Raw genomic sequence first — 27,821 nt, forward strand, 5'->3', positions numbered from 1 at the left:
TTCCTGAATAGCGCTACAGTCCGGAGGGCTCCCGAAGGCGGAGATGCGTCTGCATTCTCCGTCCACACCCCGACTACGCGTTATTTGGCAAAAAGGTCATCCCGCTGGCAGGGAGCGCGCCCCACACTGGGACCCCAGCTGCACGCGCTTTCTGAGCGCGAGCTTCGGAGAGCTGCACGGGCGGTGCACGATCGCCCCCTGGCGGGGAGCCCCGGACTGCACAAGCCGAGCGCAGGGGAGGGGGGCGGGGGCGCCGCGCACGCGCACGGGCCGGTGGCGCGCGCCGAGCGGGGGGCGCCGCGCGGTGCAGCCACGATGGAAGGGGGTGCGTACGGAGCGGGCAAAGCCGGGGGCGCCTTCGACCCCTACACCCTGGTGCGACAGCCACATACCATCCTGCGCGTCGTGTCTTGGGTAAGGACACAGCAAGGCGGGCTGGGGCGCGGGGCTCCGGGAACTGGCGCGACCTCACCTGGCCCGGGCGGCCCTGCGGACCCAAGCGGATCCTGGCCCCTGCCACCGAGCTCCTTAGCCCCATCGCCGAGACCTCCAGGTTGTCGCTGCCCAGCATCTAGCGACTCGGTTCGCGTGCGCCCGTGGAGACTGAGCCCAAGTTCAAGGCCGTTTATTGGGGGCGCGGATCAGGGCGTGGATCTTTTTCTAGGGCGCACTGCTGCACCTGCCGCGCGCTTTCGGGGCGAGGACTGGGAACTAGGTTTTGTTGCTCACCCTGTACGCTGCGGAGCTCTGAGTCTGGAGCCTGGATACTTGGGTTCCGCCGAGACCCGTATCTGCTTTGCCGCGTGACCTTGGGCACGGAACCACCCCAAAAAAGACCAGGGATACGAGATATTCAGTTCCAAGCTGGGTGGGGAGCGTCACCTCTTATGTCATGCCTCAGTTTCTCGATTTATAGGGGTGGGAGGAGCTTCCTTGAGGCCCCTTTGGGCTCTGACATTTTATGAATCCGCAACTCTCTCATCCTCAGCAAACACCTGAATAGATTCTAAATGTTGTCTGGAGAAAGGTCCCTTCCACGCAGTGGGGAACAGGAAGGTCTGTCTGTTCGCAGTCTTTAGCCCACCTAGTCCGTGCAGGTTCCCCAGTGCTGAATGGGGCTCAGCTCAAACCTGGGGCGGAGGAGGGGGCAGAAACAGCTTGAAGGGTGGCACAGGGGGCTTTGCGCCCTAGGGTAAGGAGGCCTGTAGCTCTGGTGCCCTCTGGGGTTGGCTGGCTTCGTGGAGGGTCTTGCCTATGCAGGTCTGGGGTCCATTCCTGACTAAGACCAGAAGAGCCTGCATTGGTGACAAGGGTCAGGGACCCCTAGGGGTTAGTAACCGAAGTCAGCTGTGACCTGGGCTTGCTGAAGTGCACTCCTTTCCTGGTTTTCAGGGCCATATCAGGATCTGATGGGCGGGATGGCTTGAGATTTATTCTGGTCTTAGGAATCCTTTAAATTTCCTCCTTGTGGGGAGCCCTGTTTCTGTAACTCCTTATGGCCGTGCAGCCTATATATATCCGTGAGGGTTTGTGACACCGAATTTATTTATTCTTGGCCCTCCCCAGCTTGCAGAAGAAGCCCTTGCAGGCTCTAGGTAAAGTGGGAACCCTGGAGGCACCTGCCTGGTCAGGTGGGTTGACCTCGTACTGCTTCCTCTGACCTCTCTGGGGCCCCTGGCTGGGAGGTAGAAACTCAAGCTTTGTGAGGGGCGTGGGCGTTCCTTATGCTTGGGTCATTTCTACTGTTGATGGCTTCATTTAGTGAAGCTTTATTGAGTCTGCCTGGCCCGGAGGGAAGGGAAGGCAGCATGACTCAGGCTCGGCCCTGACGCTCAGGGAACCCACAGTCCTACTAGGGAGGGAGCCAGGACAGGGGTCTTCGCTGTGGAATTGCTGTGCTTCATGGAGGTGATGTCATGTTGATTCTAGTGACACAGAGAGGGCTTACACTTTAGGTCCAGGTAAAAGGAGGACATGCCCGCCAGGAGGAGGAAAAATTAACTAGGTCTAGCACCCACTCACTGATCTTGGGAACGGCAGACGAGCCTTGGAATTCAAGTCTTCCTGCCACCAGAGGACTGGGCTTCTGCTGCAGGGGGATGGCAAATTCTGTAGTCTCCAGATTGGAAAGGCTGTAAAGTTATCAAGTTCAGCCCCAGCCCAAAGCCCTTCCAGACCTCCCAGCTCTGCTCACACACCTGGACCCCAGTCGCTTTAAAGTTTTAGCAATGGGATGTTCTATAAGCTAGAGAAAAAAATGTTTTTTAAAACCTAGATTTAAAAAAGCTTTGGTCCTGGGCAGTGGTGGCTCATGCCTACACCTGGGATGCTTTAGGCAGGTGGATCTCGGAGTTCAAGGCCAGCCTGGTCTACAGAGTGAGTTCTGGGACAGCCAGGGCTACACAGAGAAACTTTGTTTCAAAAAAGCAAAAACAAAAACAAAACAAAACAAAAAAACAAAAAACAAAAACAAAAACCAAAACCACACCAAACCAAAACAGGTTTTGAGCAGTGGTGTATGCCTGTAATCTCAGTACTTAGGAGGTAGAGACAGATGGCTCAGAGTTCAAGGCTAGCCTCAGTTACATAGCAAACTGGAGCCAGCCTGGGCTACCTGTGACTGCCTTAAAGGAAGATAAAGAATTTTGCCCCCTTTCTGATTATTAAAGTAATACCTGCTTATTACTGGACAGCAACATGGGGTTGATAATACCATTGAAGTACACACTTCGGGTGAAGAGGGGCCTGGGGGTATGGCAAGTGTAAGGTCCTGGTCTCTATCGTCAGCTCTGGTGGGAGTGGACGGTGGGATGAGAAAGAATGAACGAGGGGGGCGGAGGGGGGAATGGGAAATTTCATGTTGTGCTGTGTTGTTTCTGTTCCATATTTTTGAATAGTCTGTGCTGTATAGACATCTTAACGTATTCTGGAGTGGGTCCCATGCCTTCTCTTCGTCCTCAGGTTTTTGCATCTACTGTGGAGTCTGGTAGCCCCATACTTTCCCACGGAGCTAAGAGAGCCTGGGCTCTGGGTCTAAGGTGACTGGTTTGCTCAGGTTTGCTCAAACTTTCCTGGCTTTAGCATTGATGGACCCAGATTCCCAGGCCTCTCAGTCCCATACAAGCTGGGACCCCTGACACCCAGGACACTGCCACAGGCATGGTGCGGTCCCAGTGCCATGTACACACAGTCTTGTGTGTTTGTAGAACTTGTACCAGATTGATCTTTTGTTGTTGATTTTCCAAAAGACTGCCTTCAGACCCTTACCTTACTCGACCTGGGCCTTGTGAACCTTGGGTCCCTGGAGCACATTGACCCCAATGGCACAGAAGCAGGGCTTCCCAGGACCCACTTGTCCCTTGACTGTAGCCGTCTCAACTCTTGGCTGTCAATCCTTCCCCCAGGCTGGGCAAGGCCAGACTGCACTTGATGGGGAAGGCAGAATTGGGACTTCGTCCAGGACAACTGCAAGCTGTTAACTCCATCTGTTTCTTATCCCCTTTCCCCCCTCCCCAATCCTTTTTTTTCTTTTCTTTTTTTTTTTTTTTTTTTTTTTGGAGCTGGGGACCGAACCCAGGGCCTTGCACTTGCTAGGCAAGCTCTCTACCACTGAGCTAAATCCCCAACCTCCCCCCCCCCTTTTTTTTAAAAGACAGGGTCTTATATAGCCCAGGCTGGCCCCAAACTTGATATGTAGCTGAGGATGACCTTGAACTGATTCTCCTGCCTCCCCCTACCTCTGGTGCTGGGGTTATAGACTGTGCTACTACACCTGGCTTCATTAGGTAACAGGTGGAACTCAGGGCTTCACACGTGCCAGGCGAGCCCTCCATCAGCCAAACTGCATCTTCAGTCAGGTTCCTTTAAATGTTTAAAATATTCATTTCATGTTTTAATGTGTATGTGTCTATATGTATGCATGGTTTGGGCGGGGGACTGAGGAGGAAGAGATCATCTGGAACCTTGGAGCTGGAGTTCTAGGCATGAGCCTCCTAACCTGGGTGCTGAGAACCGAGTATCGGTCCTCTGGAAGAGCAGCAAGGACTCTTAACTGTAGAGCAGTCTCTCTATCCAGCACCTTCTACTTTTTGTTGTTTTGTTTTGTTTTTTTCGAGACAGGGTTTCTCTGTGTAGCCCTGGCTGAACTCAGAGATCCATCTGCCTCTGCCTCTTTCGTGCTCGGATTAAAGGCACACCCAGCTAATTTTTTTTACTTTTTTTTTAAAGATTAATTTTTATTTATGTATATATTTATGTTTGTGTGTGCGTGTCATATGAGCGTGGGTGCTCGAAGAGGGTGTCAGAACTCCTGCAGTTGGAGTTAAAGGTATCAGATCTCCTGGAGTTATAGGGCCACCTTATGTGGGTAATGGGAACTGAACCCAGGTCCTCTGGAAGAGCAGTGAGTGCCCTTAACCACTGAACCTTCTCTCTCACCTTTTAACTTTAGCTTAAGACAGTCTTGACGTGTAGCCCAGGATATCCTTGAACTTAGGATCTTCTTGTCTCTCAAGTACTAGGATTATAGATGCACAGCCCAGTTTTATCCCCCAACTTCAAGTAGCAGCTAAAGCCAGCTGGAGGTGCTGGGAGAGGCTAGCCCCATGATTCTGTCCCATGACTCAGGGGAATAAAAGTGAGCCTGGGGGGGAATAGAACAAAGGCAGAGGGTGGGGTGGGGGGATTGAGAGGAAAAGTGGGGTGGGGGGGGATGGATGACAGGACTGGGAGGAGAAGCCAGGGGAGGGAAGGGAGGGGTCGATGACAGGCTAGTTGGAGAAGCCAGGCTTGAAAGCCAGACCTGAAAAACCTGCTTCCTGATGGGACAGAATGAATGTGGGGTACAGGGCAAGCCTTGTGGCAAGCCTTGTGGCGGCCTCTTCCAGCCCTGCTTGGCCATGCGACAGAGCAAGATATTGTGTAAGCCTCAGTTTCCCCATTCATTAAGAGGGCAATGTCTTAGACTTTACTTATGTGTATGAGCGTTTTGCCTTATGTGCATGTATGTTATACACCACTTGTATGCCTGGCGTCTGTGGAACTCAGAAGACAACATCAGATCCTCTGAAACCAGAGTTATGGATGGTTGTGAGCCACTAGGTAGGTGCTGGGAATCAGACCTGGGTCCTGTGCAAGAACAACTGGTGCTCAAAACTGTCTCTCCAGCCATCTCTCTAGCCCCATGGTGTATGCCCATCCTTAAAGAAGTATTGCCTTCTTGGCTGGGAAGATGGCTCTGCCAGTTAAGGGCTTGCTGTACAGGCCTAAGGACCTGGGTTTGGATCCCGAGCAGATGTAATAACATGTGTCTGTAACCCCTGCACTGGGTGGGGACATACACAGGCAAGGTCCCTGGAGCTCTGCCAGCCTAGCCAAATCAGTGAGGGACCCTGCCAACAGTGCAACAACAGCTAAGGACCCCCCCATGCTTACATCCGGCCTCCATGGGTGTGCACACACACAAACACCTCGGCAGAGGGAGGCTCGTTGGCACACACGTGTGAGCAGACCGGAATGTTGCTGGAGCTTGGCAGGGTAGTCACACGCCCATGTTTCTGGGGGAGCCTTCTTTTCCAGGCATGGCTCATCTCCTCTGTTGAGGAGGCAGGTGCCAGTGAAGTGGCCTGGAGGAAGAGGTACTGTGGCTGGCACAGCCCCAGGCTGTCAGCGCAGGCTGGGACCGAGAAGGATATCCCAGCCTGCAATCACAGAGCAAGTGGGCATGGCCTGTGCCCTGCGTCTTCAGCCTGTGTACCACTCCTGAAGTCCCAACCTGGGACCTCATTGTGTACCTTGTACTGTAACCTGGCTTGTCCCCTAACCCTGTACCCCAAAGCTGTGAGGGCCTTTTTTTCCACCTTCCCTTCGTCAGACCTGAGGTGGGCAGGCTCAGAACCCTGTCTCTCAAGACACCTCTAGGCCTTGCTTCAGCTCGGACTGCACAGCCACTCTGAAACCTCCCTTCCCTTCTGACAGACCAGTTCCAGAGTGATGACTGCTCCTCCACCCCCCACCCCCCACCCCCCACCCATCTCATACCTTCCCTGGTCTGCAGGTCTTCAGGCCTGGTCATTTGTTTGTTTCACTACTTGCTCTCTTTTCCCCATAGACTCTTGCTTATCACAACCCCCAACCACACCCCAGGCTGTGTGCATCCTCATCCCATGCCCAGTTCTCCTCAGCCCTCTTGTGTGTCCTGTGATTTACCTGGACCTCTGAGCCATAGGTCCTCCCTGTGACCCTTATCCCTGGACTTTCTTGTCTCTCCGCTTTGGGCCCTCAGTAGTTATATTTCCCCGCTCTGCACACCTGCCATAGCTGGATTAAATCCAGTCTTACTCCCCAACTGCATTCTGCGCTGGGCCAGCTCCCTCTTTTTTAAGATTTATTTATTTCATGTATATGAGTACACTGTAGCTGTCTTCAGACACACCAGAAGAGGGCATCGGATCCCATTCCAGATGGTTATGAGCCACTGTGTGGTTCCTGGGAATTGAACTCAGGACCTCTGGACCTCTAGAAGAGCAGGCAGTCCTCTTAACCACTGAGCCATCTCTCCAGCAGCCCCCCACCCCCACCTCGAGTGCCCTCATTCCCCTCCAGCTCCCTGTTTAATGGCCAGGTTTCTCTCACATGTTTAAGTTCTTGTGTCTGCATCTGGAATTCCCTGCCCCCCAGCCCCCAGGTTTCCCACTCTGCTCTTGGCCTGGGCCCTTTCCCCTCCCCGTTTCCTTGGTCCCTAGTAGGGCTGAGTGTGTTCAGTCCAGTTCTGCAGGTTCACTCCTACCTCATTTCTCCCTCTGGTCAGGCTCATGCACGACCTTCACATTGGCAAATCCTGTGGCTGACGGTTATAAATGGATCTCCGCGGTGCCTGGCGGGCATCGAGGGCCTCTGCATGCCCTGATAGTAAACCCAGATGCGTAGGATGTGGGCACTCAGTCGTCTCATTTAACCTATACTCAGAGTGTGTTCTGGCTACCTGCTCCAGGCAATGAAGGCTTTCACACTAGTGAGGGAAGGATGATCCAGAATCCAGTTAAAATGTGGTGGTGGTGGGGCTGGGGATTTAGCTCAGTGGTAGAGCGCTTACCTAGGAAGCACAAGGCCCTGGGTTCGGTCCCCAGCTCCGGAAAAAAGAACCAAAAAAAAAAAAAAAAAATGTGGTGGTGGTGAAGGAAGGGCCAGCAGGAGGTGTGCACCCCAGTTTGGCAGGATAAGAACCAGCCAGCTAGAGGGAGCTGATGTCGCAGTAGATTGAATTGAATCTGGCTATAAGCATTGGGGACAGGGAGTCTCCCAGAAGCACGGGGTGGTTTCTTGGGAGGGCTTCACACTGTGGGTTTGTGAGGTGGGACTTCTCCTATGCTGCCCTTTGTTTTTACCAGAACTGCCATCTCCTCTGTGAAGCCTTCTGGGTCCTCCAGCTTGCTCCCTGACTCTTCACTGCCCGTGTACATGGGCAGATCGCTGAGAATTGGCAAAGCTGCAGCCTCTTCCACTTGGTCTCCAAAAGGGAGCCAGGGCTAGGAGAAAGGCAATGTCAGGCTGGCGTGCTGTGTCGTCAGACGAGGTTGCAGGCATCATCTGATGAGAGAGGCAGCAGCTGAGGGGAAAACTCTGACCTCACTAGCTGAGGGTCAGTCGCCCCATCTCTGAAGTGGATTCGCCTTGCTGGGCAGGCTGGATACTTAGATCCAGCTGTGGTAGAATCAGACGCTTGGACAACTTCTCCAGGTGGTAACTGCACCTCACTTTCTCCTTCCTTTCAAAAGGGGCAGAGGTGGTGCTGATTGAGGGGTGCTGGCCAGTCTAGGCAGTCCTCTGGGTTCTCTTTCCTGGTGAGGCTTCAGGGCCCCCATGTTTTCAGGGCCTCTTGAGGGGGGAGCATCTCAGCACCCAATGAGACCTAGTCTCTGCTCTGCCCAACCCCCCTCTCCCCTCCTCTCCCCATGTGAGGATAGCCTCTGGGAAGATTACCACTTAATCCTCATTGGCCACATCCAAGGCTACAGGGAGGAGAGGCTCAAGCCCTCCAGGCAGATGAGCTGCTGCTGGGGCTGTCACGAGTCCCTGAGCTGGCTTCTCTGCTTCCCTCACATGATTTTTGTGGGCTGTGGACCTGTCTGTAGTAGGGCCCTTGGCAACCTGACTCATCTCAGTATGGTTTCCTGTCCGGGACCCTGGAGGCAGGATTGGGTCTAGGGAAGGGCTTACTTCAGTCCAGATGCTGACCTGAGCCAGGTCCAGCTCACAGAAGAAGGCTTAGAGGGGCAGCACTTACACCGGGTGGGTGCAAGGGATACTGAGGAGATCTTTGCTTGAACCCTGCACTGCCTGTGCCTGTCATACTGGCTCCTGCTCCCTTCCAGGCTTCTCTTGACCTTCCTGCTGGGCCTAGGGTGACTGAACCCCACAGTTGAGCTATAGGAAATAACTTACGTAACAGTGTTATAGAGGACGCTGTTTGGAAGCTGTCCTGGATCTGAGAGTCCTGTCTGGAGGGCTTCCTGTGGCTGCTCAGATGCAGCAGAGCCAGCCTCCCTGGGAAGATCTGGGGGAAAGATAGGTATCCCGGGTCAAGGGACAGACAGCCAAGGGCAAAGGCCTTGAGGTTTCATTGCTTTGGGAGGTTGAACTTGGTAAGGAGCCAGAAAAGAGGGTAAGGGCTATGGTGATTTCACTTCCTAGGTGTCAGTTCAGTTGGGGACTAACGAACATGCCCTGACCTTGGTTTAAAGAGGAGGGTGGGGGCTGGGGATTTAGCTCAGTGGTAGAGCGCTTACCTAGGAAGCGCAAGGCCCTGGGTTCAGTCCCCAGCTCCGAAAAAAAAAAAAAAAAGAACCAAAAAAGAGGAGGGTGACTGCTGCCATTGCTTGAAGATCTGTGGGGGTGGCCTGGATCCATGGTGGTAGCACCAAGTGTCACAGAGTTATGCAGGGAAGCTGAAGTAAGAGGCCAGATGCCCGGATTGGAGGTGAGGTCTAGCCCAGGTCTGGGATCTGGTAGTAGGTAGATGGGACCGAGTGTGAGTGTGTGTGCGTGTGTGTGTGTGTGTGTGCGTGCATGCGTGCATGTGTATGTGTGTGTCTACAGCTAATTTGGGTAAACCTGGCATTTATCTAAAGATCCTTTCAGATTAGTGTGGTGACACTATACCAGGAGGTTGAGTCAGGGGGGCTGTTGTGAGTTCAAGGCAGACTGGGCTACATAAGCAGTACCAGGCTAACTTAAGACCCAGTCTCAAAAAGGAAAAAAAGGGGAGGGGAAAGCTGGAGAAATGTGCCAGAGGTTAAGGGTACTTGCTGCGCTTCTGGAGGACCCAATCAAATTCAGTCCCAGCACAACTGCCTGTAGCTCCAGTTCTAGGTATCTGACGTCATCCTCTGGCCTCCTGGGGCACCCATACATGGGATACACCGGGCTTCTGGAGCTGCTGAGGCACAATAGCCTATGCAGTCCCAAGCTGGCTAAGGAATGGGGTTGGGGAGGGGAGCTGTTCTTAGAGTCCTGTAGCTGGCTCAGGCCCAGGCCTCCTGGCTCTGTCCTCTAAATACAATGACCATTTGGTCCCTTCAGAGGTGGGCAGGTTACACGGGGGTTGTCATGGTTCCCTGGAGCTTGGGTCTGGAATGTGCCCCTTTTGGAAGCAGCAGGCTAGGACACGGAGTTCTATAGAAAGGCAGGCTGGGGCAGAGGCCACGCCACTGCCTCCTGCTGAAGCTTCGCATCCCTATTGGGTTGCAGTTGCTTCCTTGGGGTGTCTGGATAAGTATTAATGACCGAGGCTGTGGGGTACATCGATTGGCTTCAGCTTCCCGGGCTGCAGGCTGGTACAGGGTTTCATGGGAGATAAACCGTAAACATCCTAGCTCATAAGATCAGGGTAGGGAGAGGACCAGAAGGTTGTTAGGGTTACCACATCCTCATAGAGAAGGCATTGCCTTGCTTCTGTTAGTTGAGAAAAGGAAGGAAGCCATGTTTTAAAAGAGGAACTGCATGTGCAGAATTCTCCAGCACCCTGAGGCTGTGCCATCCTTACCCTCCCCCTGGCTGACCAGGGTGCAGGAGTCATGGAGGCTCAGGACTTCTGGGGTATCTGATTCTCTCTGCACCTCTGAATTTAGCAGCCCAGCATCCTGAAATTCTCCTCCAATCTGCGCTTTCCTCTGGCTTGCTTCTGAGTTGGCTGTGGGTCTACACCAAGCGCCATCTGGGATCTGTTTCTAAAGACAGGATGGATAGATTTCGAAGAAGATGGAAACCATGGCAGAGGCTGTTTATCCAGGCTTCTCCCTTCTATTCTCTTACTGTATTTATTCAGGGGGCACAGCTGTCAGAGCGTAGCTTTCAGTTTTCCCCTTCTACCATGTGGATCCTGGGACCGAACTCAGGCCACCAGGCTTCGGTGACAAACACTTTTATCTGCTGAGCCATCATCAGCCCTCCCCGCCATTTTCTCAAGCTAGTGTGGAGAAGGAGAGCCCCCTGCTATCAGGTGGCCCCCTTGGGTCTTGCCCTGCTGTCTGGGTGCTCTGCTGTTTCTGGGCCCTGGTTGTACCTGTGAGACCGTTTTATTTTCCCCACAGCACAGCCAACAACCGCAGTGTATTTTCCCCAGTGTCCTGGCCACCACTGGATCCATATAGAGTTTCCTTCTGGTTTAGTTTCCGGTTGTCTGGTGTCTGCTTACGCGACTCCGTATGTTCCCTGCAGTCTCTGCAGATCTGGCCTTAATGAGCTACCCAGGGAGGCTGCCTGGCACAGGGCACCAGCTTTGGATTCAGAGAGCCTGGCATGCCAGTGATGGCTCCTCCTTAGCCTCCCAGTCCCAGTCCCAAGACTGGAGTGAGTGCGTTCTGGTGGGTCAGCGCGCGCGTCAGTACACACTGTAGGCCTGTCCTCTCTCCACATCTGTGAGGCAGAGCAGCAGGCTCCTGAGGCCCTGTCCCCTGCTCTGGGGACTGCGGTGGGGGAGGATCCTACTTGGATGAAAAACTAGATCATCGGTGAGGAGTCCTGTAGGGGGCTTTGGAGACCTCCAGAGAGTGGTTATAGGTCCTTGGAGGCAGTTGGTCCATCTGTAGGCTCTTGTCCCCTGTAGGGTATGGTGTTTTCAGGTGCACACCTCTCTCCCTGATTATCATCAAGTCCACTCTCGGGTTCATATTCTCCCTTGCATGGGAGCCGGGCAGATTCTGCAGGTCATACCTCCACTGCCGTCCCCGCTCCCTGGTCTGTCCAGCCTGGACAGCTTGGGGGCTCCCTGCAGTCTCCGCCGTCCGGTTGGTTCTTTGCAGACTCAGGCCTGTTACTGAACCGCTTCTGAGTCCGCATTGATTCCCGAAACCACCCTGACCTTAGAGGCCAGGGGCCCAGCCTTTGCTTGCCTTGGTGACCTTAATTCCCAGATGTCCTCCGGCTCTGCATCAGCTCCTCACCTCCCTCCTAACACACTGAACTCATTTGCACCCGAGGGCCTCTGTACTTGTGGCTCCTCCCTGAGACACCATGTTCGAGATATCCGATGGCTTTGGGGACTTGGCTGCAGCCTGGCTAAGGGGTCCCTTCATTGGAGGTCCACCTGGCCACCCAGCCTGTCTTCTCTCACACTACTTAGTGTTTCTTCATGGTGTGTTTCAGAACTTAGGTACATATCTGTCTCCCTCGGCATGAACACGGCCCTTGCCTGCCTTGTAGTTTTGAGGTAGGTGTACATAGGAAGTGCTCAGGAGGGGATTTAGCTCAGTGGTAGAGCGCATGCCTAGCAAGCGCAAGGCCCTAGTTTCGGTCCCCAGCTCCGAAAAAAAGAAAAAAGAAAAAAAACAAAAAAACAAGAAGTGCTCAGGCGTTGCTGTTAAATGAGTAAAACACTGACCTCCAGGGAGAGGCCTCCCAGGCCCCGCTCCATGCGGTGCAGATCCGTGGGACGTGGTCATCTCCCCGACTAGTGCACCCCTGAAGTTTGTGGGCTCTCCCTGCACCTGTCACAGAGATCAATGTTAGGTTTGAGGCGGGACCTTTACCAGGAACAGTCTCCAAGGAAGAAGGCCTACAGGGGTCCAGGGAAGGGAAGAAGGGAGGAAGCTCTTAGCTGAAGGTGAAGGGGGCGGGGACCCAGGTGGCCTTTATACCTAGAAACTCAGGATGTATCCAGACAGTAGAGAGGAACCCCAAAAGTGACCTTCCAACTGTAGGGTGGTGACACGTTGGAGGTAACAGGACCAGTGAGAAGAGTTCTGTGACTCAGGGCCAGACTTTGTCACCCAGCTCTTTTAGAATCCTGTGCTTACTGCGCCGGAGACAATGGCCACCCCACAGTCCATTAGCCTTTGTCACACTGACCTCTAACGGCTTCAGTCATCCTCCCCACGCCTCCACTGTATCCTTGGGCCTCGGCCAGCCTCTCTGCTTCCATTCTTCTGCCTGGATATGTGTGCCTCAGATCCCTGCTGGGCTGGCTTCTTAGCCCACCTCAAACGGCCTGATCTCAGGACCCTTCCCTGACCATTGGTGCATCCTCTTGACCTTCCCCACAACCTGCCGTCAGCCTAAGCATCCATTCCCCTTGTTATACATCAGTCCAGCATACTTCTCTCTGATGCTCACCTGGGTCATCCCCACACGGGCCTGGCACCCCTTCATCCCTCGGTCGTCGTCAGGAGCCCTGGACTGTCGCTCCCCTTGAGTTTGGGTTCAGGCAGGTAAAATTGCATAGCTAAAGACCCAAGGCCAGGCAGGGATTCAGACCAGATTTGTACCCCACAGGGTCACTCCCCACAGCAAGGTCGTCTTAGTGCACTAAATGCCCGTTTCTGTAAGGTTCCAGGCACCAAGAAGCCTGTGGTGAGTGCCTGACCAGAGCCGGAGCCTGCTGCTGCCACCATGGGGCCACAGGCCTCCCATTTCTGTCCTCTGAGAGTGTTTTGATCTTTTTCCTCACCCTCCTGGGGACACATGTCTCCAGCACATTTTTCTCAGCCTCTCCAAGGACTCCCTTGCCCTAGAGACCCAGTCTTAATGGTTCCTCTTCAGCTTTCCCTACGGCCCAGATTTCCGCCTGCCTGCTTCCCCTCCCAGCTCCTTCTCCAAGCCCTTGAAGAGTCCATTTTCCTTGCCTTTGAGAGGTGGGGCCCACTCTTGTTCTTAGCGCCTGCAGCAGTGGTGTATTTTCTGGACACAGGAAACATGCACCTCTTAGGAAGTGTCCTCCAGAGAGTACTCTGCCATTGTTCCTTCTTGCCCATAGCCTCCAGGGAAGGAAAGCAACTTGGAAAGACCTCTCTTTACTCCTGTGAGGCATGTCCTGCTCTGGTGTGCAAACCTCCCCATGCCGAGAAGCTGGTATTGTTTTGTTTTGAAGTGCCAGGATGGTTAGCACCTGATCTACCAGTGAACTACATCCCCCGTGTACATGTGTGTGTATGTGTGTGTGTGTACACAAGTGTGCCACAGTGCACAGGTGGAAGTCAAAAGACAATTTTGCGGAGTTGTTTCTCTCCTTCCACCTTTATGTGGGTCCTGAGAATTGAACTCGGGTTACCAAGCTTGTGCTGCAAGCGCTTTTATCCCCTGAGCCATCTCACCAGAAGATAATTTTTCTACAAGACTATTTATTCATTGTCCAGCATACAGCAAGCCTCAGATCTGGCTGCAGCAGGCTTTTCTGAAATCTCTCTAATCAAAGACTTCCATTCTGCTGGTTTGGTGATATCTGGTGATGTGCAGGACCTGCCCATTTGCTGCTTAGAAGCCTTGGGTCGTTTCAGCTGCCAGACCCAGATGGCAGTATGTGGAGACTGAGTGGCACTTGGTCCAGGCAGCTGTCCCTCAGAGCCCGCCTTGCCTGCCTGGGGAGTCGGTAGCCCAGGAGCCCCTGACCTATAGTCTTTGAAACCCTATCGCAGGCCGCTTCCCTCCTGTTCCCCCGAGTACCAGCCTGGACTCAGTCTTGCTTAGCCATCATATTGATGTTACAAGGTAGAGTGGTAGCCTCTCTATTCCTCCCACCTGGTCCTCCTCCGGAGGCTGGGTGCCTTCCAAGTTTCAGTTTTCCTTTTCTGTCTGTGGGCCATTCTAAATCACCTTCTGGGTTTCGTGGGCCAGATGCAGAGCCAGTGGGCCAGAATATCCTGTATGGGTATCTGTGGTATCTTGTAGCTCACCAAAAACCTAGCCCGCCCTCCCTCTCTCCCTCCCTCCCTTTTAAATCAAGATGGGATCTTACTATGTAGGCCGGGGTGTCTTGGAACTTGCTGTCTAGACTAGGCTGGCCTCACATTTACAAGGATTTCCCTGTTTCTGCCTCACAAATCCTGGTGTTAAAGGTGTGTGAGACCACACCGCCCCTCCCCCCTTTAAATTAACCCTTCAAAATCCAGTGGCCTTTAGTGTTTTCAGGTTGGGCAGCGCCACCCAGTTCCCACCAGGCCATCGCCCTTACCCCCTGCCTTCTGCCCTGCTCTGTTGCTGTTTTTGCCTGTGCTGAAAACAGCTTATGTGGCACTCGAGGCACTGGAGGTAGAGGCTTGTGGGTCTCTTTAAGTTCAAGGCCAGTCTGGTCTACACAGTGAGTTCTAGGCCAGCCTGGGCTACATAGTGAGTGAGACCTGTCAGAAGGAAAGGAGGAAAGGAGAAGGGGGGGGGGCGAGACACATAACATGTGGCCTCGTGTCCAGGTTGAGATTTAGTTTTAGCTCTGGCACCAGGACCTCACACATGCCAGTCAGCACACCTCTCACACCTCTGCACTCCCCCCCACCCCACCGCCAGCCCTTGTGTCTGCTCTCTTTGCTTATTTCAGTTCTCCCCTCTAATGGCTGAATCACAGTCCACCTTGTAAAGGGCTGTGGGGTTTGCTTTCACTCCTCCGTTGATGTACATTTAAGGCCACAATCTTCCTTCAGTGTCCCGAGCCAGTGTTCTCAAGCTCGTTGTTTTTCCTCAGGGAAAGCTTGTGTGAATCCTCCAAACCCGTGTACCCATCTGCTGCCTATTGCCTTGCTCCGCCCCCGCGCCCCTCAGCATCATGTAAAGTACAGGCACTTGATAGAATTCAAACATCGCAGTGCACTCTCGGGGATGTCACGAGGCAGTCACGAGGCTACAGCTAAATCGGACCACTCTCAAGTGATGCAGTAGACACACAGGAAGACAAGAAAACTGTGAATGGTTCTTGGATTTCCCTCGTTGTCTGTATCCCCCTTTCTTTAATACTCCTGGGTGTCAGCTGAGGCCGAGAGCATGCCTGGCTGATCCTGAAGTGATGGTTCTTTATAGGAAAATGAAAAGGGGGGCTGAGGAGATGGCTCATCCAATAAGAACCCCAGATGTTCTTCCAGAGGGCAAAGGTTCTACCCTCAGCTCCTACAGTCAAATGGTTGTGACTCCCTTCCCAGGGAGATCTGATGCCCTCTTCTGGCCTCAGTGGGCACTGCACACTGTGGTGCACAGACAAATTATCCCTGCACGTAAAATACATTTTTAAATAAGTGGGAAGCAGCTGCTGAGGCGATGTCCCAGTTGGTAAGCTTTGCTATGCAGGCATGAGGACCCGAGTTCAATCCCCAGCATTCATCTGAGAGTTGGGCACAGCGGCTTGAGCCTGTGGTAATAGTGTTGGGTAGGCAGAGACAGGAGGATCTCTAGGGCTCACCAGCCAGCCAGTCTAACCGAATCCGTGAGCTCCAAGTTCAGTGAGAGATCTTCTCTCTAAGAGTAAGGTAGAGCACACACAGAGGAAGACCCAACATTGACTTCTGGCCTACACATACATGTGTGCACTTATACACGCATGTGTACACACACAGATGCAAAGCAGCGGCAAGTGGAAATGGACAACAGCAATTCCTCCAGTTCTGCTTCCAACTCACCTCAGGCCATACAAGCCTTTTCAGTGTCTTTCTGAGATCTGACCTTTTCCCCATCCAAGGAGGAACCAAGAAGGTGACAGGCAGGTCCCCTAGGTTTGGATCCCATTTCTGTCACTTACCATTTGTGCAACTTCAGGCACATTCATTAACGCCAGCGCCCCAAACTTACGGCCTTAAAATGGCGGTCACAGGTTGGGGATTTAGCTCAGTGGTAGAGTGTTTGCCTAGCAAGTGCAAGGCCCAGGGTTCGGTCCCCAGCTCCGAAAGAAAAGAAAGAAAGAAAAAAAAGGGGTGGGGTGGGGATTTAGCTCAGTGGTAGAGCGCTTGCCTAGCAACCGCAAGGCACTGGGTTCGGTCCCCAGCTCTGAAAAAAAAAAGAAGGAAAAAAAAAAAACCAAAAAAACCAAAAAACGGTGGTCACGCATTACCTCAGTTCCTGTGGGTCAGGAACCTGCCTGGGTGGGTGCCATTGCCTTCAGGTCTCTCACAGGCTAGAGTCACAGTATCCACCCGGGCGGTGGTCTCATGTGATGGCTCTCCTCCGGATGCATGGGTATCAAGTTCACCAAAACAGTACTGGTTGGTTTCAGCCCACTCCATTGACATAGGCTGCCAATGGAGGCCTTCAGCTTCCTTCAGGCTGCCAGCTAGAGACTTCTCTCTGCTCCCTGCTGTGTGGGTGTCTGTGGTGCCTGGTGCGCTGGAAACACAGCAGGTGGCTTCCAGTAGAGCAGGCAGGGGCAGGAGACCAGAGAGTGAGCCAAGTGGGAACCAGAAGCAATCCCTTGTCACTTTCATAATGTCACGCTTGTAGAATGTGCTTTGATCATATCCCTCCCACATATTCCTTCATCTCCCTTCTCTTGAACACCCTGTTCCCAACAAGCTTTTACCTTCACATCTTTGATTACTTATATTTTATTTATGTGAATGTGTGCATTGTGACTATACTATGTGAGTGCAGTGCCCACAGACACCAGAAGAGGGCAGCAGATCCCCTGGAGCTGGAATTACAGGTGGAAATTGTACCTGGGTCCTCTGGAAGAGTGGCAAGCTCTTAACCCCTGAGCTGGGTCTTTCCATTTAAAGTTGTTCATGTGAGCACAGTAGGACCAAGCACAGTTCACCAGCCCTGCCTGATGAGGAAGATGGCCTCCCTTCCCCTAGCAACCACTGGCTACCTGTAGCTCCTCAGAAAAAGAGTAGGGCCTCACGAGTCCAGACACTTTTGTTTTTTATTTTTTGTTCTTCCGAGACAGAGTTTCACAGTGTAGCTCTGGCTGTCCTAGAACTCACTCCGTAGACCAGGCTGACCTCGAACTAAGAGCTCTTCCTGGCTCTGCCTCCCAGGTGCTTGAATTAAAGGTGTGCACCACTACTGCCTGCTGCCCAGACACAGTTTTAACCACACTGTCTGCTAGAAGCAGATCACTCTTCCAGCCACTGTGGGGTGTGACCAGCAGGAGGCTGGGTCACTACAGCCTGCCCATGCAGCTGAAGTGAACCGGATCGACTACGACTTACAAAATGAACCGTGGGATGCACTTGGCAGGATTGTTACCACTAGGAGTTTCTGATTTGTCTCTTTGTTCCCTTGGGGGTAGGACTGGGACTTGAGGGCTGAGACAACAGGTCAGAACAGCCTAGGCCGTTCGGAGAGGAACACACTGTGGAGCTGGGCAGGTGTCAGGAACTGTGGAAGTTGACCTGGAGGACAGGGGATTGGACCTGAGTTCCACCCCAATTTGGGACCCTTGGTGTCAGGTGGTAGGAGAGGCTGTGTGTGCAGTCAGATGCCCATAAGCCCTTGCAGCAGGGTTGGAAACGGTTAATGTTGCCTGTGCTGTGAGGCCTCAGGCAAGTTTCCGTCCCTCTCTGGGCCCACTGCGTCTTACCTACTGGCCTCATACCTACTGGCCTCGTGTTCACCATGGAACGGGGAGCGCTGCTCACACCTGTTCCTCTCCTTGCAGGTCTTCTCCATTGTGGTCTTCGGCTCCATTGTGAATGAGGGCTACCTGAACAACCCGGAGGAGGAGGAGGAGTTCTGCATCTACAACCGAAACCCCAATGCCTGCAGCTACGGCGTGACCGTGGGCGTGTTGGCCTTCCTCACCTGCCTGGTCTACCTGGCGCTTGATGTGTACTTCCCGCAGATCAGCAGTGTCAAGGACCGCAAGAAAGCCGTGCTGTCTGACATCGGTGTCTCGGGTGAGCCTTCTTTGGGGGTGGCCCTTAACAGCATGTCAAGAGCTCTCTCCTCCACCTTCCCCTGAAGTGTAGGTAGTGTAGGGGCCATGGTTGGTAAGGGGAGGGGCTGGTCAGCTCTGGTCTCAGGGCTCTCCTGTACCCCTCCCTGGGGAGACTGGAGCCGCCCCCTTCCATTGGTCTTGGGGAGAATTGCCAGCCTGTGCCAGTCTCCTAAGCTTAGGACTCAGCTTGGGCATGAGTGGGACCGAAGGCTTCTAGGCCTGGGGTCCCTTTGACCTTCTAGAAAGAGCTAGGACTAAATGAATGTCCCCAGAAGCTCCTCTTAAGGGCAGGCCGGTACATGCCCACTCTATCCTGGACAGCTCTGGTAGACCATGAGCACCCACAGAAAGTCTTGCCCCTCTACCTAACTCACACACCTCAGCTTCAGAGGGGCTCCATCTAGGGGGGCTGCACACACGTGGGAAGCGGAGGTCCAGGCCTCAGGTCGTGCAGCTGCTATTGTCCTGTCCCAATTGTCCCCTCCCCCAGTTCTCTAGAACTCTGAGCAGGGTCACTGCATCCTGCCCCGTGCATTAGCCGCTGGTCTTGCAGACTAAGCTAGGAAGGTGGCAGCCGTTAAGAGATGCCCCAGATATGGCTGCCTCTGTACCTTCCTTCCTGTACTGCTGGCCCTGTGAGTCGGCTCGACCTGCCCTCTCTGTGGTCTCCCCCGACCCCAGCTGTGTGTCATTCCCAGTCTGTGCCTTCTCCTGGTTCCCCCTCTCTACTCCAACCCCTAGCTCGTTATTTGGGGGTCAGGGAGCATGGAGACACGCTCTTGAACTACCCCTCTGTTCCTTGGTGCCCTGTTTTCTCCCCCTTCTCTTTGTATGTCACTGACATCCGGCCTGGCCCTGGGCACTCCAGCCTTCTGGGCCTTCTTCTGGTTCGTGGGTTTCTGCTTCCTGGCCAACCAGTGGCAAGTCTCCAAGCCCAAGGACAACCCTCTGAACGAAGGGACAGACGCAGCCCGGGCTGCCATCGCCTTTTCGTTCTTCTCCATTTTCACGTGGGTGAGTATGGGTTCCATAGAGTCCCCACTGAGGCTGAGTAGATGGGCTGAGCCCTGCTTCCTGGAGGGAACCTTGCTCCAGGGCCACCTGCAGTCTCCCTGAGCAGGGCTAGTCATAGCTTTCCTATGGATGTGACCTAAACACCACAATGTAGCCCAGGCGGGTCTTGAGCTCAAGAGCCTCCTGCCTTAGTCTCTGACCACACACCACGCCTTTGCTGCTCTCCTTTGCTGCTCTTCTTTCACGCACAGAATCTTCACTCCTGGGTCTCCCCACTCCAGGAGGACGTTTCCTAAAGGGCTGTGCTTTCCAAACAAGGAAACTGGGGCTCAGTCACTTCACGGTGTACTTGTTTATTTTTTGTCTTTTTAAGGAATTTTATTTTTAGGTCCAGCATTTTTAGGTTGGTGTTTGCTTTTAATCTCAACACTGGGAGGCAGAGGCTGGTGGATCTTTGAGTTTGAGGCCAGCCTGGTCTACAGAATGAGTTCCAGGGCCACACAGGGAAACCCTATCTCAAAAAACCAAAAATCCAAAAACCAAAACAAATATGAGGGAAACATGTTGGAGCCCTTTCAGGGCTAGCCCAAGGTCTCAGGGCTCCATGTGCCACAGCATTGCTGGCCCCTCTGTGTGGGTCTAGGTCATATCCATTTTCTCCCTTCCTAATCTCCCTCCCGTTGAGAGAGTTTAGGGTGTCATCAGACCCCCACTTCCCTCTTTCCCTTCTCCTGCTCCGTTGTAAGTTCCACGTTCTTCAGGCAACCCCTTGGACTGCACAGTCCCTCTCCCCACTCTCCCTGGGTGACTTTAAAGATTTCTTCTATTTATTTTACGTATGAGTACACTGTCATTGTCTTCAAACACACCAGAAGAGGGCATCGGATCCCATTATCAGTGGTTGTGAGCCACCATGTGGTTGCTGGGAATTGATTGAACTCGGGACCTCTGGGAGGGAGACTTAACCACTGAGCCATCTCTCTGGCCCAGACTTCTTTTTCTTTTTGAGGACCCTAAGAGCCACCTTCTGGGGCACTCTACTTCCCCTAGTATTGGGAGCTAGAGTTTTGTGGTTCAGTCCCCAGAGGCCAGCCATGGTCACCATAGAGCTCTTGATATCTTCAGGACTTGGCAGGAAGATCAAAGTGGCCTCAGGAGATCTCATTTGGGAAGAAGGTACCCTAAAAGTAGGATTTCCACCATTCCTGCCTCTGGCTGAGGTGGTGTGACTGATAAGAACATAGCAATTGGATTGAAGGCAGACACCCAATGGCCTGGTACTTCTGCGCACAGCTGGTCCTTTCTGAGGCAGCTCTGCCCTTCCGCTTCCTCAATGCCCTCACCCTGCTCTCTCTGGCAGAGCCTGACTGCAGCCCTGGCCGTACGCAGATTCAAGGACCTTACCTTCCAGGAGGAATACAACACACTGTTCCCTGCCTCAGCACAACCATAGTCCCTGAAGGACAGGGAGTCCACACTGTCAGCAGGGCCCAGTTGCAGGAAGTCCCAGTGTTGGAGATGCTTGCCCACTAGGACAGGATGAGGCTGTCTGGAGGAGCTCGCATGGCTCACCACTGGCTCACTCATGCTGTACTGCTTCCTTTGTTTACTCTGTGCTTTCGTTCCTTCAGTAAACATTTATTGAGCAGCCATTTTGTGCCTGTGTTGATTAGACAGCTCCCTGGCCCCTGGAGCCTATTGTCTGGGGAGGGAACAGTAGCCAAACTCCCACAAAGTGGGGTGGGCTGTTAAAGGTCTGAAGTTCCTCCATGAAGGGGCTGAGCTATGGACAGTGAGATAAACCTGTTCACGATCACGGCGTGAAAGACTAGCCTAGTGCCTCCCTGGGCTGGCTACCTACAGAGCGCTAGCCTGGAATGTTGGAGGACCTTTGGCCTGGCTCAGTTCTCCTGTGCCGTGTGACTAAGAGCAAATTCTTGCACCACTCTGGTTTTTTTTTTTTCTTTTCTTTCCTTATTTTTGGAGCTGGGGACCGAACTCAGGGCCTTGCGCTTCCTAGGCAAGCGCTCTACCACTGAGCTAAATCCCCAACCCCCTTGCACCACTCTGAATCTCAGTCAGTTTTCCTAGGCTGACTGATAATGGATCAACGTCTCTAGGCAACTGAGTAAGGGCCAGCACAGGGCTTGGCACAGAGATGCTCAATAAATGTCAGTTCTGTTGTTCATTCATTCGTTTGTTCGTTCGTTCATTCATTCATTCACTCATTCATTCCTCCAGTGAGGTACATCTCCATAAGCCCTCCTTGTAACTACTTGTTCTGCCCGAAGACCTTGGCTTCCAGATACTGGGCAGCACAGCCCCCGCTTTGTGTTCCCTGCAGGGGTGGAGGATGCGGTGGGTATGAGTGGTCCCCAGAGCGCTGCCTCTGCCTTGCTGTACTGAATGCAGAGTGAGCCTGCAGACACGGGAGGCATGCAAGGACAGACGGCCTGCTGTCACATCAAGTGCAGGTCCCAGCACACGGAGCAGAATCCTTCAGCATCCCTCTCACGGCTCTGCTGGGCCAGGTCCTTCTCCTTTCCTGTCTGTGGTCTCTTGTACTGGCTGACCGAAGTAGGCATTGACACAGGCAGGATGGAGAAGAGCCACAGACACAGTTCTAAGTGCCTCTAGATCTAGTTCTCAACCTTCTTAATGCTGGGACCCTTTCATAGGGTTCCTCCTGCTGTGGTGACCCCACCCACCATAAAGTTTTTTCGTTGCTACTTCATAATTGTAATTTTGTTGCTGTTATGAATCAGATCATAGATATCTGATCTGTGACCCTGCAGAGGGGTCGCGATCCACAGGTTGAGAACCACTGCTCTTAACTAGCGCACTCTTCCCCGGAAGGGTCTGTGGAAGTCATTTCTCCAGCCTCTGTGTGGGCATCATGAAGTCAGGGAGTGAAGCCTGGTCTCCATACCTCTCTAGCACGCATCCTGTTTGCTTTCTGCCCTCTAACCGCAGCCCCAGAGGGCTCTGATCACTCCTCAGGCCCCCAGGTTTGGGGCTGAATTTCAGGACTCTTTGCCCTGGGTCCCCCTCCTGTCTGCCTTCATCTTCCAATTCATGACCTAGGAGTGTAGGCTGGCAAGAGGTAGGGAAGGCTTTCTCTGAATTACAGAGCTCATCTAATGTGCTCTTAAGTCCCCGAGGTCAGCACCCTTGTCTTCTCCCTGTACGTGGCTGCAGTCAGACCTTTCCCAGATTGTGCTGAGAGAAACAGGACCCAGGGATGTAGAACAGTCAAGGATTTGATGAACGCCCTGATCCTGAAATGTGGTTTATTGTTTTGTCTTCCAAACTTGTCCCAAGTGTTTCAGCTAGAATTAGTTTCAGTGGCCAGTGATTTCCATTCAAATAATAACAAACTCCAGGTCTGGCGAGATTGAGTAGGGTTTGCATAGTGGCTGTAGTGTCCTCGGTGATCCGGGATTCCTCCCCCCCCCCCCCATCTTTTACCCATCCTCCACCCTGGTGTGTTTTAGCAGCTAGAGCTCCAGCTAGCCCATCTGCTCTCTATGCATTAGATCAGGGAGTGGGACAAAGAACACAGCTGTATCTCATTGGCTGGGAGTTAGCCCATGTGACCGTGCCTAGCTATAAGAGAAACAGAAAGATGGCTTTTAGAAGCTGTGAAGAGATCTCTGTTCTAGGTACCCTTTTCTCCCATTCCACGTAACATCCCTGAGGACACAGTTCGGGAGCAGGCGGGAGCAGGCTGTGTGTCTCTGACCTTTTTTTTTTTTTTCCGGAGTTGGGGACCGAACCCAGGGCCTTGCGTTTGCTAGGCAAGTGCTCTACCACTGAGCTAAATCCCCAACCCCTATCTCTGACCCTTCTTAACCCTCCATAGTGGAGTGGTCTTGTCTTGGGATGCATGGGCAGGCAACCTCTGAGGCTCTTTATAGATGACTGATAAGGTCCTGGACCTCTGGAGGGGTGGCTGCGTGAACAGTCCTTTCCCTCAGTCAAGCTTGGTGCATTGAATGTCTGTAACCCTCTGCATCCTGTCAACTAACCTCTACTAACCCAATACTTTTTGTTTGTCTCTCCCTTAACCATCCCTCCCACCTGTCCCCGTCCCCACCTGTCCCCGTCCCCGCCTGCTCCATCCCAGGCGGGTCAGGCCGTGCTAGCCTTCCAGCGGTATCAGATTGGCGCCGACTCGGCCCTCTTCTCCCAGGACTACATGGATCCCAGCCAGGACTCCAGCATGCCTTATGCACCCTACGTGGAGCCCAGTGCTGGGTCGGACCCTACTGGCATGGGTGGCACCTACCAGCATCCAGCCAACGCCTTCGATGCTGAGCCCCAGGGCTACCAGTCGCAGGGCTACTGAGCCCCCCCTGATGGTGGTGACAGTGACCGCCTACCCTGCCCCTGCCCTTACATCCTAGCTCCCCTCCCAAGCACCCTGCTCCCTCCCAGGTGACCCTGCCTCGCACATGCTCAGCCTCCAAGTGATTCCACTGAGGCCCAGTGCAGCTGGGGTGGGGAATGATGGGGTGTGTCCACATATGTGTGCAAGTGTGTGCCCAGGAGGGGTCTAGAGGTGGGGCCCAGGGTTACAGTCATTCATTGTGTCCTTGAGCATTCACTGAGCACCTACAGTATGCCAGGTCTTGCTCAGCTGGGGAGAGGGAGAAAGATAGAGAGGAGTAAGGAAAGCTGAGGAGACCCTGTTCCAGACACAGGAGAGGTGGGACATTTACTGGGAAGTTTGGCTGCAGGGGGCTCAGCCACACAGTGAGTGTGGTCAATCACAGGATGTGGGCCATCATACCCAGAATCCCCTTCTGGGATTGCCAGAGTTATCTCCTTTTATGGTTGAGGAAACCGAGGTCTGAGGGATCAAGGCACTTTGTTCAAAGTCACTGAAGCGGCTGCTGATGAGGCCACATCAAGATGGGTCAGATATAGAGCTCCTGCCAGCCTTCTCTACTTCCTGTTCCTACACCTAGGCTCTGTCACTCAGTGTTTGCTGAGGTGGGGTGGGGGCGGGGGCAGGGCATCGCTTCAAGACATGAGTCCAGAGAGACCCCATGATCTGCCTCAAACTGAGGACCTCCTCTGCCTCAGCTGCTTTCCTCGTGCAGGTCCCCTCCTCAGTCTTGGTCTTCTCCTAGAGTGCTCCCTCAAACTACCCTTGTCCCTTTGTGTTGCTCCGTGCTCAACATGTCCCGTGGGGAACTCCTTTGGGGTGTGCCAGCAACTCCCTTAGCAGTTTCCCGGAGGAGTGGTAGCCATCTCTGCCTCTTGGAGGGCTCACTGAGCCCTTTGCTCATGGCTGGGTAGACAGGAGGCCAGGAGGAGGTGGAGATGGACCCAAGGTCCCAGTAAATGGTAAAGATGACCTTGTATCCTAAGTTTATTGGCTCCATCCACCCAGCAGGTAGCTGCACCCCCAGCATCACCTGGGACACTGTCCTCTCTCTGCTTGTTTGGGTCAGCAAAGGTTCAGGGGTTAAGCAGTGGGAATAGCTTTCTTTTTTTTTTTTTTTTTTTTTTCCCTTTTCTTTTTTTTCGGAGCTGGGGACCGAACCCAGGGCCTTGAGCTTGCTAGGCAAGCGCTCTACCACTGAGCTAAATCCCCAACCCTGGGAAGAGCTTTCAATTACAGGGTCAGTTTGAAAGCAGCCACACTACCCCAAATGAGGCAGGAGTGAGACGCTGCAGAGAGACTTCCAGCCTCAGGAAAGAGAATAGCTCGGGGTTGCCTCAAAGACAGAAGGGAAAGTAGGTGGGGCCTAAGGGGACAGCAAGGAGGCATTTTCATACAAGGTGCTTCCCTCCCTGGGATAGAGGGAACACAGAGGGAGGTGGTCTGTGTCATGCTCCTGTGCGTGCCCAGCATACACAAGCTGGTTCCTGGGAAGTAGGTCAGTGGGCTGTGGGTCACTTTTAACAATTGGGTGACCCACAACATTATCCCATGCCCTACAGGACTCTGCCAGGCAGATTTGCTCTCCTGGTACCTATGTTGGTGTGATGTCACCAAGGTGTTTGTGGTCCCTGTCCCGTAGGAGCCTGAAGCACATACAGACACAGGGTCCATTACAGTGGGAAACATGTCGTGAGCTGGCCTAAGGAAGAGTCAGGGAGGGGACAAGAGTTTCAGAGGCCTAGGAGCACCACTGCTCCTCCTGCGCAGAAGAGGAAACCAGGAAGGGAAATAAACCCTTCCTAGTCCTCAGGACAGTTTCCAGAACCAGGAACAGAGTTAGCATTAGAAATTGGATCCAAAAAAAAAAAAAAAAAAAGAAATTGGATCCAAACTGGGATCTCCAAGTTTGCTAGGGGTTCACAGTGTTGAGAGAGCTGTTGCTAACTTCCATGTTCCCCACCTGGGAAGGGGCTGTGTACAGCTCCATGCCCCCACAGGTGGCTCAAGCAGGGACAGCTTAGGGATGGTGGAGAGTAACAAGTGACACCAGACCAGAGGAGAGACGGCTACAGTAGTGTTGCTGTGCCACCATAGGTCATGAACAGTCCTGGTCTTTGCTACTCACAACCCAGAGCCTTCTCTGCCTGTGGGCACTAGAGACTCAAGGACTGACTGCCCATCCGTTTCATCCCGGACAGCAACAGACAGCAGGTGATGTCAGGCAGAGGGCAGGGTGCTGGTTAAACTCTGCCCAGCCTTGGGCATCTGTCACAGACTCTTACTGGTCCTCAGGCTGGAGACATTTACAGGACCAGGGGGGTGGGACTTCAGCATCTCCCCTTGTCCCATGCATGCCACCATCATGGTACCAGATAGCGGGTGAGTGGCCGGAAGAGGATTTGAGTAAGACCCAGGCTTCAGACTCAGTAGTTTGGGAAGGGTCACACCCCCACAGACATAGCATTAACCCCTGGAAGACCCAAGGCCAGCAGCACCCTGGATTTCCTTTCCCTCTCCACAGCCTCGCTTTCTTCCCACATTCTTCTCCTTGGAGAGGGTTCCCCACAGCCATGCCCTATGGAACTGGGGTTCCCTTTTCCCTGTCAAGCACAAAAGAAAGTCTGAGAAACGTGGGTTCCACAGGAGTTTATCACTGCAGGGACCCTTTGAGAGAATCATATTTCATTTACAGTCATACATAGAGTGAGAGATTGGGAGCCCCATCTTCTGCCTTCTGAGATGACATATCCTGCGTGGTCACAGGCCATCTTGCCTGGGCGGCACCCAGTCTGTCTAGGATGTAGCAGTCGAGGGGTTAATTTCCAGGGGACTGGCACCAGTCTCCTGCTCCATCTGTCCCTGATGATTCTTGATTTTCAAAGACTTGGGGTTCCAGGCTTTTCCCACTTGTTATCCCTGGGGCACCTCTAACCTTGACCCATAAATCCTTTGATCCCTAAAGAGTATGAGCAGGAGTCCCCAGAGTTTATGGAGGATGAACTGGGCTAGCTGTCTCCCAGTGCTACCCCCTGACCTGATAACTTCCTCCCACCCCCACCCCACCCCCCGGTGCCCATGCCCTGGTCCCTCCCGCAGCGTTACTGCCTGTGTATAGTATAAATATATATATTTTCTATATATAAGATGTATAATATAAGGCTCCACAATATATCTGTGAGTGTGTGTGTGCGCGCGTGCGTGTGTGTGGTGAAGGGCAGCCCCCCAACTTGGGCCCTGCTCTAGACCCTCCCCCACCTGGTTAAGCCTCTCCAGTGGACCCAGTGGCCCTGAGGCATCCTCCTCTATGACATCCATCCATCTGTTGTGACCAAGTGAAGGTGGTGACTTCTGGTGACATAGTAATAAAGTGAAGACTCAACTCACCAGTGGGCCGTGTCGCTGTGTTTCTTTGATGTCCTGAGTGGAGTTTATCCCCTCTCTCTTGTTTGCTTAACTTGCTTTTTCCAAGACGAAGTAGCATGGATCCAAGGCTGGCCTCAGATTCAATAGAGCTGTAGTGACCTTGGACTGTGTGTGTGTGTGTGTGTGTGTGTGTGTGTGTGTGTGTGTGTGTGTGTGTGTGTGTGTGTGTTGCAGCAAGCTCCTCTATTCACGGCCAGCCCTCCACCTTATTTTGTTAAGACAGGGTCTCCCGGGGTTGGGGATTTAGCTCAGTAGAGCGCTTGCCTAGCAAGCACAAGGCCCTGGGTTCGGTCCCCAGCTCCGAAAAAAAGAAAAGAAAAAAAAAAAAAAAAAAGACAGGGTCTCCCGCTGCCCCACACTTGTTGAATCTGGAGTTCACCAGTTCTGCGAAGACTGGCTGATCAATACTGGAAGAACTCCAGGGATCCTCTGTCTGCACCTCTCTATTTTTATGTTGATGCTGGGAATCCAAACTCGGGTCCTCATACTTAAATAATAAGTACTTTGCCAACTGAACCTTTCTGATGCTGCGTCTGTCCTAAGTGCTGGGTCAGGCTCTTCCTCCTGAAGTCCCTTCTCTTGCCATGGCCTTGATGGGCTTTAGCCACCACTGTTTCCTTTGCTCCTGTCCATCTGGGTACAGATCCTGGCTCCCCATTCTTGCAGTGGCATAGTGGCACAGACTGCCCAACCATATGCTTGCATGCCAGGTATACACCTGTGCTGCCCACCACCCACCATGCTGGCTGCCCTGAGTCTGCTGAGAGCCATCTGCCGTATCTCCTCTGCTCCTGGTCTTACTGCTTTATGTACTGGGCTTACTTACAAAAATACAAGTGAAAGGGTAAAAGCAGAAGCTGGCGAGAG

General features: G+C 53.2%; 1 protein-coding gene across 2 annotated transcripts; it reads left to right on the forward strand.

The window, feature by feature from the left end:
- Window positions 1-244: 244 nt before the first annotated feature.
- Syngr1 (synaptogyrin 1) lies at window positions 245-26,917 on the forward strand. 2 transcript variants are annotated; one of them, XM_006241971.4, is made up of 4 exons: window positions 245-414; window positions 17,846-18,083; window positions 18,993-19,138; window positions 20,499-26,917. In XM_006241971.4, the coding sequence occupies exons 1-4, from the start codon at window positions 316-318 to the stop codon at window positions 20,589-20,591; spliced, it is 576 nt and encodes a 191-aa protein (XP_006242033.1). In that variant the 5' UTR covers window positions 245-315; the 3' UTR covers window positions 20,592-26,917. The 2 variants fall into 2 exon arrangements, with proteins under 2 accessions (XP_006242033.1, NP_062039.1); NM_019166.2 differs by having other exon boundaries at window positions 265-414; window positions 23,265-23,640.
- Window positions 26,918-27,821: the final 904 nt, after the last annotated feature.

Source organism: Rattus norvegicus, chromosome 7 (assembly GCF_036323735.1).
Source record: "Rattus norvegicus strain BN/NHsdMcwi chromosome 7, GRCr8, whole genome shotgun sequence".
NCBI lineage: Eukaryota > Metazoa > Chordata > Mammalia > Rodentia > Muridae > Rattus > Rattus norvegicus.